This window comes from Saccoglossus kowalevskii, chromosome 13, assembly GCF_978046115.1.
Source record: "Saccoglossus kowalevskii chromosome 13, keSacKowa6.1, whole genome shotgun sequence".
Classification (NCBI taxonomy): domain Eukaryota; kingdom Metazoa; phylum Hemichordata; class Enteropneusta; family Harrimaniidae; genus Saccoglossus; species Saccoglossus kowalevskii.
The window spans coordinates 8,287,285-8,302,450 of record NC_140653.1 but is presented as its reverse complement, the minus strand read 5'-3'; the positions used below and the strand labels follow the sequence as shown (position 1 = coordinate 8,302,450).

Below are 15,166 nucleotides of genomic sequence, written 5' to 3'. Positions count from 1 at the left end.
ACTGGGTGGGTGTAAGGTTTTGCTTTGAATGAGTTGTTCGTGTGGGAAAAATCAAATGGTAAATTAGTTTTCCATTTTGGAATATTTCAAATTTGTTTTCTTAAAGCTTTACCGGTAGTTAGGCATTATATAGAACAATTGTTATTGTAAATATTTTACTCTGAAAATATTGGCATGTTTCTTTTTTTTTGGTTAATTCATAAGAATGTGGTATATACAGTCAAACCTGTGTATAGCGACCACCCAAGAGACGATCTTTATTTAGAGGTTTGATTATTATTTTTTATTTGTCCAGAAAATAATAAGATAGTATGGTTGCAACAATAACACATTTATTTTAATTGATAAAAATCAAATTTGTTTGACTCAAGAAAGCTACTTTAATAGTATTTTTGCCTCTAAACAAAGGCAAATCTTCAAAAGTATTTGCTGAATGAGTAGTCACATAGGACAGATGGTCTTTTTATACAGGCTGCTCATATGTGTTATGCCTTGGGACTGCATAACATTTTTCACTATAGGCAGGTGGTTTTTGTATACATGGTCACACACAGGTTTGAAATAAGTATTAAATTCACAAACTATTTTGGATTTATCTGTTGAAATTAGTAACCTTGATTCATTGGATGATTTGAATAATAATAAACAAACCAGCAAGAAATCTGATTTACCATTAGAAACTGTAGCTAGTGATTGTGGCTATTAGAAAATGCCAGTGTGCAATACTAAAGAACTGCTCTGAGCTCTAAATCCATCGCTAGAGACAAAGTAGAGCTATTTATGAAAATAATTGGCTGCATGCACCTGACTGTCTGTCTCTTCTTGTAGTAACATATTGTTTTAATGGAAGCTTATGTGGTAACATAAAACCCTGGTTTATGTCTTGTTTTGTATTACATTTGTAGAATTGAATGCGGTTATGTAAAAACTCTAGTCTACTTGAGAAGTGAGATTATGAAACCTTTGATGGTCTGAATTCATATGTTTTGACGTAGCTCTAATATTATTGAGATTTTTTGAGATTTTGAGGGGGAAGGGGTTGTCATCACTGTTTTCATTCCCTCAACTCTCTGTGATTGCATGCTTGTTGATATTGAATGTGATGTACATTTATTGGAAGCAAACCTAACATGGTCTTTTATATTGTGTAAACTCTTATTACAGGGTTCCAGTCTGTAAAGGTTAATCTTTTCACCGCCAGTTCCCTCTTTTCATCACAATTTTACAAAATAGTTTCGTTTATAGTCTGCACTTTTCTGTTAAAAGATTGGAACAAAAATAATAAAATCTTTTGAGTAAGAACTGAAGATTGACTCAAATTTTGTCTGCTTTGTCCAAAATTAGAGTTCATTTCCAAAAATATTGAAAAATACACAAGTATAAGAGAAATGTGCAGGCAATTTCTTTTGAAAATGTTAATGCGTTCCTTGCGTTTAATATCATTTGATTTACTAGATTACCACATTCTATAAATTACTGCATTCCATGATCTTTCAAATCATTGTTCCATTTGATAGATTACTGTTTTTCGCATGGATGATGATGAGTCTGAAGACATCGATCTGTCAATCTTGACTGCCTTGTTGAAATCTCAGAATGCATCTCCTTTGGACCAGCTGTCGTTGTCGTTAGCCTGGGACAGAGAAGACATTGCCAAAAAACAAGTGTTCGTCTATGGTGTAGAATGGCCTGTAAGACATTGTATATAATTATGTATGACATTATACAATACCGTATTTGCTCTTTACATCATTGTTATATTGGACCTATACTTAATTACATTATCCAAAAATTAATATTTTTGTGTAATATTTTGCCAGACTTCAATGTGTTTTTTTCAGGATGTAGGATCACACAAAAGAAATGAAAATATATGTTTCTAAATGTATATTTATATATATTTAGTATATTTATTGTAAAAGTTAAAAAAAAATTTCCAAAAAAAAATATATATAATATAATAGTGTTACTTGGATAGTTATACAACTAACCTGTGTGTGTGTGTGAGGGGGGGGGGGGGTCATAGAACCCCTGCCCATCTATTAATCTTATGTTTGACGCAATAATAAACTTATGTCAGATGTGATTTTGACGATATATATTCATAAATTACTGTAAAATCTTTAACCATTTCTACACACTTAGAAAAAAATCCAGCGTTTTTCAGTACACTTATACTGCTCATTTGAGAACTGATATTTTGCCTTGAATATCTTTTGACAGGAAATTGATTTCAAATCACCATATTTAGATGGTTATCTCACTTTAATATGCTATTATAGTAATTACAATGATAAGCCTGTAGGCCTGTAACTGGGATATACATTTCAAGTTATGTCTACCCTATTATTGAAATCAAATGAAATATTTGTCCTTGCAGGAAGGAGCCTTGGAGCAAGTGATGATGGATGCTCTTACCTACGATCGAGTGGAATTTGTTAAATTATTAATGGATAATGGAGTTAATATTCAGAAATTCCTGACATTTTCCAGATTAGAGGACCTTTATAATATCGTGAGTGTGTATTGAGACATTTTCTTCCCCCTTGATATTAAAAATTGATTAATGAAATACTGATTACAGTTGTAACTCAATATCTACATGTACATATGTGTGGATAACGTTCCAACTATTTAAGGAGCTTTAATTTTGCTGTTATTTTTTATCTCTTCAATATACAAAATTACTTACTGTATTAAGACAGTATTAAAATATTGAGTAACACTTTTCAATAAAATTGTGCTTTTGTGTGTTTTAATATGTTTTTATATATCATGGTAGCATTTATCATTTTGATGATATGGACGTATTGAATTGTTTTCTGCAAACTGTAAACAGTTTAATTTTTGTTGCTTGTGATTTGATAATTTTATATTATTTGTGAATATTATTATTGCCTTCTCTGCCACTAGAGGGTGCTGTTTTATACAAATAGATCATGGATACAAGTCTGCAAGAGTTATGCTCTTGATTTATTTTTCAATTGCAGGTTGATTTACATAGCACTTTGCATTATCTTGCTAGGGACATAAAAAAGGTAAGGCGTTTACAGCGTTGTTTGAAATTCAACTTGTGTACACCATTTAATTTCAACTGCCTGGAATGTTCATTATTTGATGATTTAATGTTGTTTATGTGGTCAAAGGTCAGTGTAACTCTTGTGTCTTTAAAACTCCAGTGATATGTTAATTGCTACACTCACATTTCCGCTGTTGTCTCTTGTGAGATTAAAGCGGTTTACGTTCTATGTTAAAAAGACAATTTGGATAATGTGGAGTGTTTTGAGTATATTTAAATTATTTTTTTCCTATGTTGCATCTTGATAAACACATTATATGATGTAATCCAAAACAGGGTATTATGTTTTGGGTTCTGTACATTTATTTAACATCATTTCTTAACACGCCAAGGGTCGATTTGGTTCAAAGTTGGACAATGACAAGTCATTAATTGGTTTTCCCTTTTTTGTTTTCATTGCTTGAACATGCCATTAACTATTTCTCAGGCAATTCTTGACCTTTAGTCCCTGTTTAGACAAGGTCATTCCAGTACTGGATTTGGATTGTGTGTAAATACATTGTACATAATGCATGTCATTTTGGTTTTTAGATCATTAAAAAGTGGCAAACTGGAGGCCATTTTGTTTTAATAAACACTATTTCATAGAGAGCCATATCTCCGACATGACTTGACAGTTTATGTTCAAACTTCACACAATGCTTCATACATCAAGTGACACGTATGCATATGTATTTATGCAAAATCGTGGCAATTATTGTGTCTGTGTGTCTGTCCGTTCCATTAATATCTTAAGAACCATATGTTGGTTTTTGATGAAACTTGATGCACAGATGCTTTGGGATAATGCACAGATTTGATTAGGTTTTGGTTAAAATCCTTGCATATTAATTACCTAATTTGCATGATAATTAGCTAATTTTTAGCTGTTGATCCTTGACTGTTCAAATGATATCTAAAGAACCACTTATTGGATTTTGATGAAACTTGATACAAAGATGCTCTAGGACAATGCACATATTGCACAATGCCTGATTAATTTTGGATTAAAATCTGTCAATATTAATTATCTAATTTGCATAATTAGCCAATTTTCGGCTTTCACTCTAATATCTCAAGTACTAATTATTAGTCTCCGTTCGGAGCCGTTTCTCAGAGATGACTAGGCCAATTTGGATCAAAGTTGGTATGATGATCATACATATTGGGTTATAGTTGCATGTCATATTTTTTCTGTGATTCAAACTAATATGGCTGACTGGTGTTTTTCATGATACCCATGCCTACTTTCCCATGAATACAATGAACATTTCTGTTTAAATTTTGTACGAAGACAGTATACCAATAGATACATCAACATGAACATTATTTTTGTAATTTGATTCAATATGACTTCCCAATGTCCAATTCTCGTGTAAAAGCACTAAATCATAACTTTTTACAAATCCATCTCCTATTAATGGTTTCAATCTAATCTCAATGACTTCATCAGCATCAAATTGATATGTCAGATCACAAAATTTTGGACGGGGACTGTGTCATTAACAATGACTTGTTTCATTTCAATGAAACTTGGTACATAGATGCTCTAAGCCAATGCACAGACCTGCTCAGTTTTGGGTTTAAATCAGTTCATATTAATTACATAATTTGCGTAATAATTCATAATTTTTTGGTTCTAATCACATTTCACTGAAACTTGGTTCATAGATGGTCTGTGGCATTGTGCAGACCTTATTAGATTTTCATTAAAATCTGTGCATGTCAAGTACCAATATCTCAAATACTTTATATCATCTTATTTCAATGAATTTTGGTACATATATACTCAAAGACAATGCAATTATCTAATTAGTTTTGGATTTATTACCTAATTTGCATAATCATTTTCTTTCCAGCTTTCCACCAATTTTTTTTTTAGGATTAATCATCACATTATAATGAAACTTGGTACATATGCACCATGGACCAATACACATACCTAAATCTATGCATAATAATTCATTTGTTGAAAAACATGCATATTGATTACCCAATTATTATTAGCCAAATTTAAATTGAACTTGTGGTAGAGGTGCTCTGGAATAAATTAGACTGAAAACCACAGTTGTAAAATCAATGTATTTTCTGTAAGTATTATGAACTTTAATAATGTGGATCATATTGTGCATCTCAAATAGCAGACAAATTTTAGTTGCCAAGCTTTTTGTTTGAAAGACTAATCTTAAATTTTGAAATTAATTTTAATGTGTCTCCAATACTCCCAGCACATCGAACTTCTTTCTAAGATTTCTTTGATTTTACTGGTTGGCCACATCCATTCTAATAACTATCTGTTTTGTTTTTCTGTAGAATAATCACAATAGCCAGCGATATACTTTGATTGATATCGGCATGGTGATGGAACAGCTTATGGGTGGTGCTTATCGATCTTTGTATACTAGAAAGAAGTTTAAAATGGTTTATCAGAATACAATACGAACACCACTCAGGGTAAGCATTTTATCACAAACATTGTAGGGAATTTCATGAAGAGTAAATTTCATGTCATCATAATTTTTGTTCCATACAGACAGTATCTGATATTGCTTTTATGTTAAGATTTGTCAATTCTTATCAACATTTCATGTGGGGAGGAACAGACTCTACCTAATGATTTTGTTGCTGGTGCCAAAAGTTGACAGTGGTGCTCAAAGGGTTACCGGAGATAATTCAGCTTTGTACATTGATCTGAGAAACATAAAAACTACAAATTATCTTAATTCAGCATGAAAATGATAACACCACTTTGGCTAAATTCACTAAAATTTTGAATTCTTTCTTTTATTTTATTTTTTGAAAAAGTCCCTCATTTTCTTTTCATAACCTACCTGTAGTTTAGTTCTTATTTTTTTTTTGTTTCCTTAGAAGATACCAAGATCAAATTTTGCTAATCTTAAGGTTTGTGTTAAGAATGTTGTGTCTTGATGTGTACATTTCAGCTCCTGAGTTTAAATAGAATAACCCAGTCTTGAATCACAGTTTGCCTAATATGTTGTTTTTATATATATGCACCAATTTTAACCAATCGTGAACAACTTTATTACTAAATATAAGGGATTGACCATTGAAATCTATGGGGGATTGATTAAAAAAAAAATCTGCACAAAAAATAGAAAAAATCAATACTTTGAAAGATCTTTAGTGGCCTGAAACTAAGTGAGAGAAAAAATATTTAGCAAAATTTTTCTACTTTCTTCCCCTTCCAGATTTTCTAATGGTCAACCCCAAAGTGCACTTTTAATCTTTAGTTTAGACTGAGAGACAGGTATTGCATGAAAGGCCATTGATGATTGGCTTATTCACAAAGCATGGCTATTAGTAGAGGTGAATCATCGAATCAGTGAGCATCTTGTAGAACTGATTCAATGATGTATGTACCGGTAGGACAGTTTGATATTGAATGCAGGTATACTGCTTAAACACTATAATAAATATCAGTTTCCATTGCCTACAGGTCTTGGCTGAAATTTATGAAAAAATGTTCAAAATTATTTGGTGAAAGATCTTCACTATAATCACCAAGAATAAAAAGATTCAAATTTAGCAACACAAATTTTTACTTCTGTTCTTATTTCAAAATGTATCGATCATATGCAAGAACAAATCTGATATTACTACATCGGTTAAAAGTAGCATACCTCCTTGGTAGAAGCAAGCAATGAGGTGGTATGTCCTGATTTGTACACCTCAATATATGTATAATATGAGGTCATTTTAAAGGATAACGAAAAATATGTACGAAGACAGTACAGCGGGAGTATGGACCGATGCGTAGCAGAGATCGATCCAACAGTGTACTGTCTGTCAGTGAGTGCATAGTTTGCGGTATCCTCGTAATAACCTTATTATTATACATCTTTTCCTCCCAATGATACATCATGAGAACGCTGAAATCCAAAAACTTTAGAACAGAATCAGCGACTTTCTTTGTATGGAGTCCGGTCAAACCTCGGTGGCAGCCATGTTTGTTTTTATTATTAGAGATTGCTTACGCGCGTAATCATTCCATATTTGGAATTCGTATTTCCTAATATGGTAGGATGCAAATACCGAGTGCAATACCGCAAAATTACGGTACGCTATAACTTATAGTGTTACAGTGACAAATGTATAATGATACTTTATATATACTCCAATTTTATTCTTATGTTTTTTTAAACAGAAAACTGTATCAGGCATCTCTATGGCTGACATGGACGATTCAACAGTAAATCGAAAAACCGAAACTTTCACCTATCCCTTCCATGAGCTGATGGTCTGGGCGGTGCTCATGAAAAGACATAAAATGGCGTTATTCATGTGGCAGCAAGGTGAAGAAGCATTAGCCAAAGCGCTTGCAGCAAGTAAACTGTACAAAGCAATGGCACGTGATGCAGAACAAATCGATATAGAATCAGACACTGCACAGGAGCTAAGAGGATACTCCAGGTATGCAAAGACGTGTTATGATAATAACAATGCACAGATCTGATAATTTCAACTTTATTGACCTTTGATCCTTCCTGTACTGTAAATAAATCATGATTGTTGGCATCACCTTAGGAAAGTTGAAAAGACTTTGTTTCATTTTAAATACAATATCTGTAAGTGATCTACTTTCATTCCATTACTCAGACTCGTTTACACAGTGTTAGTGTCGGAATTTTATTTATGTAGTTTTTTTTTTTGAATTGTCAAATTTACAGGCCTCTTTATATATAATTGAACATCAGATAAACACTTATCAGATTTTAATGAATTTTTAGGTGTACATGGTTAAACCTCAGACTTTATTGTTTATTTATTTAAATTCTTGCATTTCAAATACCTAATTTTAAGCTTTTCTGCAGATATCACAAAAGTCACATAATCCAATGATGCGTACATTCATGTATAGGTGCTCTGGGATAATCCACAGACCTTATTTTTTTCTTAGCCACAATCTGTGCAGATTAATTACTTGTGCATATTAATTACCGACTTCACATAATTAATGCATAATTTTTAGCTATTCAACAGATATCAGTCTCAAGAACCACTCAACTTGGTACTAATGAGTGCTCTTGAAGGGTAAATTGGGGTTGAAATTAGTATTTATTGATCACCTAATTTGCATAAAAATTTTAAAAAACCTTATATATAAAATCTATATAAAATCCAATTTATTCCTTCTACTATCATTTGAGTTTTCTGTAATCATTATCAACTGGCTTACTGTAACCATCTGAGAGCCTAGCTTTAACATTTATACAAGCTTCTATTGTAATTTTAAATTTGTAATTAATTTTAAATATTTCCTATCCCTATTTGATTTGATTCCTCAGCACACAGAATTTCTTTCTAAGCCTTCGTGGATACCAAACTAATTCTTGGTTTGTATTGGTAAAGCCATTAGTTTAAAATTATGCAATTAATCGTGGGCGACTAGGAAAGGGTTTGCTGAAGCCCACAAAATACAAATTCACTAGTCCCAATTATTTATTTTTTTCATCTTTCTTGATCAGTGAGTTCCAAACGCTGTCGTTGGAATTATTAGATCAATGTTACCATGTTGATACGATACAGACACAGCAATTACTGACTTATGAGTTGAAGAATTGGAGTTTGTTGACTTGTCTCAGTTTAGCCGTCTCTGCCAATCACAAAGAATTCATAGCACATCCATGTTGCCAAGCTCTGCTCAATGACATGTGGATGGGTGGACTGCAAATGAGAAAAAACACTTTCATTAAGGTAGGAGAGCTGTGACTATGCATGTCATGTACATGTAGTTTTATATTCTCGTTAATTATTTTTTTCTGCCAAGGACAATTTTTTGGTAATTATTTTTTTTGACCATTCTGTGTTTTATGGAGTAGCTTGGAAATTTGGAACAAAATAAATCGGATTCAGTTTTTTTTTTTCAGCATTTGAAATAATTAAACTTACTGTACATCACCAACATTGAACACTTTCAAATTACTGGCATCCAATTCAAACCTTTGCCTTTGTTGACATCGGAAAATCCGGTTTTGTTGCTGAGTGCAAACATTCTAACAGATTGCATCTCATGAACGCTTAGGCTGGCAGTTATCTCTCACTAAATGATACCTACTAGCAGGAACAGACTCACCACAATCCTATGCACTCAGGCACTAATACAGCAGTGCAGGATATTATTGAGCTTTTTTACACATCAGTTGATGCGATCCCATACTGCCTTTACAAATGCTGTTGCTGTATTCCTGTGGTATCCTAGTATATATAGGTCTGCTATGCAGAGAGTGAGAACTGTTAACAATATTGGCTGCCACTGCCTGTTCATGTACACTTTGCTTTTCAGAGCAAAAATTATTTGATTGAAACTGGTATATTATATATCTTTATCTAATCCAGTATTTTTATGATGGCTTGTTCTGTGGTTCTTCTATTTGTCACCTAAACTAAAAGAAAATAATGTCAAAGTATATTTAACATGTTTCTTTCAAAGTGTTTGATACTTTTGATACTACCGGGGTATATAATGTTTCTCAGAACACAAATAAGTTAGTCTATAATGATCTAGCATACAAACCCTGGAGTTGTCAGAGTGGGCGGTATTTCCATATGCTTGCCAGCTACCTACTAAAATACTGCCATAGGTTCTGCTATAGCAAAATGAGGTGGATGCCTTAATACAGGAATATGCATGTGTACATCAGCTACATGTATAACTTTGATTTTCTATATGCAAGAATTAACCAAGTTGTGCCAAAATAATCAATTACTAGTAAGTGTAAATCATGTTGGTTATCATTATTTGTGTTTGGTTTAAAACAGTGCATGTCAATTTGCTGTGTATTCACCTCATTTTGTACTAGCATGAAGATGACTGGGCAGCCAGCATGCGAATAGTAAATATTCCCAATTCTGACATTGTGGATCCAGAGCCATGTTGACTTCTATTTAGATGCTTTTCTAATAGAGCAAATACGGTTAAAATAATACTTTCTTTTGTCTATCTAGGTAATACTTGGAATACTGTTACCCCCATCCATACTAGCATTAGAGTTTAAGAGTAAAGAAGAGTTACAGTTGATGCCACAGACGATAGAGGAACATTATCAGGATTTGCAAGAAACAGCCGACAAAACATCTCTACATGATGCAATGGAGATGGATGTAAGTAAACATATTACCGGTATTGTAGTTTTGACAGTGAACATTTTTTACATCCTATAAACCATTTCAATATGATATAATTCTCGAACATTTGTCTCGTACAAAAATAAAGCGGTTTACAGTATGTGGTGAATTAACATCTTGACAGAAAATTAGAAATTGAAGACATTTGTCTGAGCATGAGCATGTAGTGAGTTCCACTGCACCCCACAATAATCTGCAACTGATTTCAGAGAGTTGGTTTAATACCGGTTTACACCGCAATCAAGTGGACTACAGCATTTATATATTTTTTTTTTTTTTATTACAAAGCAAAAGGCCATTGGCTCAAAGAGCAAATACAGTTTCACTTAACAATTGTAACAATAGAGAAAACAAAAATCATTTAAGTTCTGCTTTTCATGGCGAAATAAACATAACTCGCTAACTGATTTAAAATTACATCGTTTCTTGAACTCATGAGCGAGATAAATTTGTTGTAAGTGGGGTTGGTGCGGAACCATACAGGCAAAAATTCTGCTCTAATACGTTGATAACCATGGCAAATAACTATAAAATGATATTCGTCTTCAACATAAAGTTGTTTTCGTTCTACACAGTATTCACACAATCTATTATCGAGGGGGACATTTTCATGTCTTCCCTTTTCGATATGTAAATTGTGAGAAGAACAACGTAACCTTGACAATGCAGCTCTGAATTTGAAAACATGGATGCAAGACAAATATTTTTCAATTGTAGTCAGCAGATATACATTGTATGCATTTTAAGTAAATTTTGGTCTTAAAAATTGTGTGTCCTGAGATTACCCATGTTGATGTCCTGCATGCATTGCATGTGATTACATATACATCATACATGTACAAAGTGCTTTTAAATATCAGGATGTATATGTGATGCACACATTAGACATCACCTAGGCAGCTGAAAGATTCATTTTTTTTGCAGATTATTTCTAGCTTTTTGCATGCTAGTGTAGGTCATATTTGGTTTGAGTTATTACTTTGGTGTCACAACAGTTGTCTCTTTCTATTAAAAAATCAAAAAAAAATTCTCAAAATGCAGCTCATGTCTTTTTGGCGCCATCATTTTTGTGAAACTTTTTGCAAATTTTTCTGTTATTTTTCAATAATCTTTCGTTAATTTTAGACAAAATTTCACACTGGCTTAGTCAAAATTTTTGTGGTCAAAAATTTTAAATTCTGCAAGCTTATGTTGTGAAGGGTAACAAAAGTTGATTTTGAAGTTCAACAGGTCAGAGTTCAAAAGGTCAATAGATTTCTATTTTAACATCTTAATGATGTCACCCAATGGTTCATGGAAAATCATGTTAACTAACAAAGAGATAAAGGAGAATGTATTCACAACAGATTGGATCACTTACATAATCTGTGATGAAACAGTTCTAGTTCAGTTATAGACTATTGACTTAATATGTGTTACATGTGTTTAGGAACAAACTGGTATGATGGCCAGTGGTATTGTGAATGCAGGACAGAAAGCAGCCATGATATTGGGTGTACAAGATGATGCTGCAGATAATGGCAAAAAAAGCAAACTCAGACTAGGAAAGAAGATTTATGAATTTTACAATGCACCTGTCACTAAATTCTGGGCGCATACTGTAAGTATTTTTAGTCCTTGTTCATGTTTATCGCAGACATACATGGGTCAATCACATTCAAACTTCACGTATATGTCATACATCTTCGGCTACATGTGTATGTTCATTTGTTTCATATTCTGGTTCAAGATGGTCGAATGGCGGCCATTTTTAGTCCCTGTTTGGACGTAGTTCAAAAAACGGGGAATTATGGATTGTCCTCTGTGCGTCCATGAACCTATTACATTCAAACTTCACACATACATCATACATAATATTATAGATATGCACATCAATTTGTTTCCTGATCTGATTCAAGATGGCCGAATGGCGACCATTTTTGTACTGAAAAATCATCAAAATCAAGCATTTCTCGACTGTTTAGATGGATTTTGTTCAAACTTGGTACATACATTGGACATACATTAGCACTTGATGCAGATCAGATTCAAAATGGTCGACTGGTGGCCATTTTATGTGGTTCTAAAGCCATGTTTCTGACTGATTATGTTCAAATGTCATATATTCACTATATAATGGCCATTTTAATGTTAAAATTAATCAAAACTAAGCATTTCTGCAATTCTGGGTTGGATCTTGGTGATACATAGACAGATTCTTGTTATGTTCACTGAACTTTATGGGACCTTAATGTACATCACTTTGTTTGTCAGATCAGACTAAAAATGGCTGACTATTGGTCTTTTTGTTTTAGTGAATACAGTTTTGGAACCCTAGCTCTTAGGCTATCTTTGACTTCTCTGTTCGAGCCTTATTTATTTCTTAATCTTGAGAACTCACAGTGACTATGTAATGCAATTACTTATTATTTGTTATGCTGCTATATAGACAGGTATTCTGTTACTTCATATTCTGGCAGTATGTCCTTGAATCTATACCAGTTCTTGCATATTAAGTACATCATTTGCATATCTGTGGTTTGTTTGGTTCCCAGATGGCTTATATACTATACCTGGCCATCTTTAACTATGTGGTCCTGGTTAGAATGGAGTCAACACCACGGTGGCAGGAGTGCTACATTATCATTTACATCATAACACTAGCAATAGAGAAGACAAGGGAGGTGAGTCTGCTGTAATAGTAATTACTCGCTCAGCTAAATGTTCTTACTATTTGATCGAATTTTCAGTTTCCAGCAATTGCAAGTTTATTCATTGTTTGATTGATGATTGTGTGATACACTTCTCTTTCTACTGTCATAACAGCGACTGCTACTTCAACAAAGTGATGAGTCACATATTACCATGATATGATTTTCAGGAAATTCAAATTTTTTTTTTCAGTTATTTCAATCAGAAACCGGTAACTTAAGTACAAAAGTGAAGATTTTTTATAGCGATTACTGGAACATCATAGACACGATGGCAATTTTGCTGTTCATTGTTGGTATTTTTCTACGCTTCAACCCCCCAACCATGGCAACTGGTAGAGTAATCTACTGTATAGATATTATATTTTGGTATATAAGATTACTTGATATCATGAGTGTTAATAAATACCTCGGTCCCTACGTGACCATGATCCCAAAAATGGTAAGTTATATATAGCGTTTCTTATGATTATGACAATCAGCAGTCAAACCTGTCTAAACTGAAAACTGTTTGTTTTTACAGACGTGTTCTGTTTTGGTCTTTTGCTCAGTAAAACTGCTCTAAACTGAATACCACAGGGACTGACAATGTTGTTTGGTTTCACACAGTTCTTCTGTTTATATATAATAGGTCTTTTTTAAATGAAACCTGTCTAAACTAAATACCAAATCCACATTAATTTGTATTGCTGTAAAATGACTAATTTTTGCTGGGTTTAAATTTCACTGATTTACTATTTCGGGCATATTCAGTGGGTTTTAAATTCACAGTTTTATCATTTAGATAATGTGTTCTATGCTAAATTTTACATATTAATTTAGTGCATTTTCCAGTCAGCGAAATAAGCAAAATTAAAACCCAGTGAATAATTAACCCTTTAACAGTATGTTGTTTGTTCCTAGGCTACTAGGTACCCACATACCTTTGATTTTGACATCTGCTTTGACAGATCACTAATGCATTACATCATGATTAATTATCACCACCATCATTTTATTTTCATAAAAACTTTCTTCGTTATCACAGGTTGTAGATATGATATATATTTTATTGATATTGACTGTTATATTGATGAGTTTTGGCGTTGCTAAGCAAGCTATACTGAAACCTGATGAAGACCCTCATTGGTTGCTAGCGAGGGAAATATTTTTTCAGCCATACTTTATGCTGTACGGCGAAGTGTTCGCTCCTGAAATTGATCGTAAGTATATCCAGCGGATGTTTATCAAGTATTTTGTTTGAAATTCTATCAAATGTTGCTTTACCATAAATAAATATTGTAAAAAGATAAAGCCAAAACAACGATTTCAATATTTTTGCATAGATTGGCAGAGAGGGGAGAACACCTGAATGGACACCCCCAAATAAAGAAATGCACTTGAGAGTTACATTAAAGCCAGACTCACCAATAGTGTGAGTTGTTCATCGTCTATGTGTGCTCTACCATATTTAAATTAGATTTAAACATAGATTAATGGTAATCTATTTCTATAATAGCTAAAAATGAAAGAGTTTTATTAGAAATGAAATACATCATTGCCCCGCAACAATTGTTGGTTTTTGTCACATGGTCTCAACATACACAATTCACTCTATAAGACTGTCTTATTGCAAAAATAATAGTAAACATCAAAGTGGATTTGTCATTGCACTTTGTCAATTTCAATATGGGTCCCATGCAAAACATATGACAAATAAAATACTTTCAACGCATGATGTACGTCATCTATGACACTTACTCAAATACCTGAATATTGACACATCATTACATATGTATTAATATCATTCATTCTTCAATTAATGCACATATTTAAAAATGTATTCATGCTGATTGCTCAAATTAACTTTATTACCATAGTTACATTTGCACAATGCAATCTAGATTTTTAATATTTAATTGGAAATGTACATATATTATTTCTGATTCGTTTTCTGCTGATTTTTCCTGACAGCACCATGCGGTGATGATCCAGATCTTCCTGCCTGTATGACCGGACACTGGATTACACCAATCATCATGACACTGTTTTTACTGGTTGCAAATATATTAATTATAAATTTGATTATTGCTACATTTAAGTGAGTATCATGTTCTGATTCACTTTTTACAGAAGGGTACAAATCAGTAGACAAAAAAACCAATTGCACCATGCCCTGATATAGACAATTATCTGTTTACTATGTTATGCATAAAATTGAACATGAAAAACAAAGGTAGGATTGTAATGATCTCAAACTATTGCATGGAAATCAACAAGTGTGAATTAGGGA

General features: G+C 32.9%; 1 protein-coding gene across 1 annotated transcript in view; it reads left to right on the top strand.

Annotated features, from left to right (window-relative positions):
* Positions 1-15,166, top strand: part of LOC100367458 (transient receptor potential cation channel subfamily M member 3) — a 72,101-nt gene that overhangs the window by 53,019 nt on the left and 3,916 nt on the right. Inside the window, exons 9-20 of the mRNA XM_085506884.1 lie at positions 1,518-1,691; positions 2,381-2,515; positions 2,991-3,038; positions 5,372-5,512; positions 7,224-7,489; positions 8,545-8,773; positions 10,025-10,180; positions 11,634-11,804; positions 12,739-12,867; positions 13,088-13,336; positions 13,922-14,096; positions 14,848-14,974. Coding sequence (XP_085363010.1) covers positions 1,518-1,691; positions 2,381-2,515; positions 2,991-3,038; positions 5,372-5,512; positions 7,224-7,489; positions 8,545-8,773; positions 10,025-10,180; positions 11,634-11,804; positions 12,739-12,867; positions 13,088-13,336; positions 13,922-14,096; positions 14,848-14,974 — 2,000 coding nt within the window. The remainder of the gene's footprint in view (positions 1-1,517; positions 1,692-2,380; positions 2,516-2,990; positions 3,039-5,371; positions 5,513-7,223; positions 7,490-8,544; positions 8,774-10,024; positions 10,181-11,633; positions 11,805-12,738; positions 12,868-13,087; positions 13,337-13,921; positions 14,097-14,847; positions 14,975-15,166) is intronic.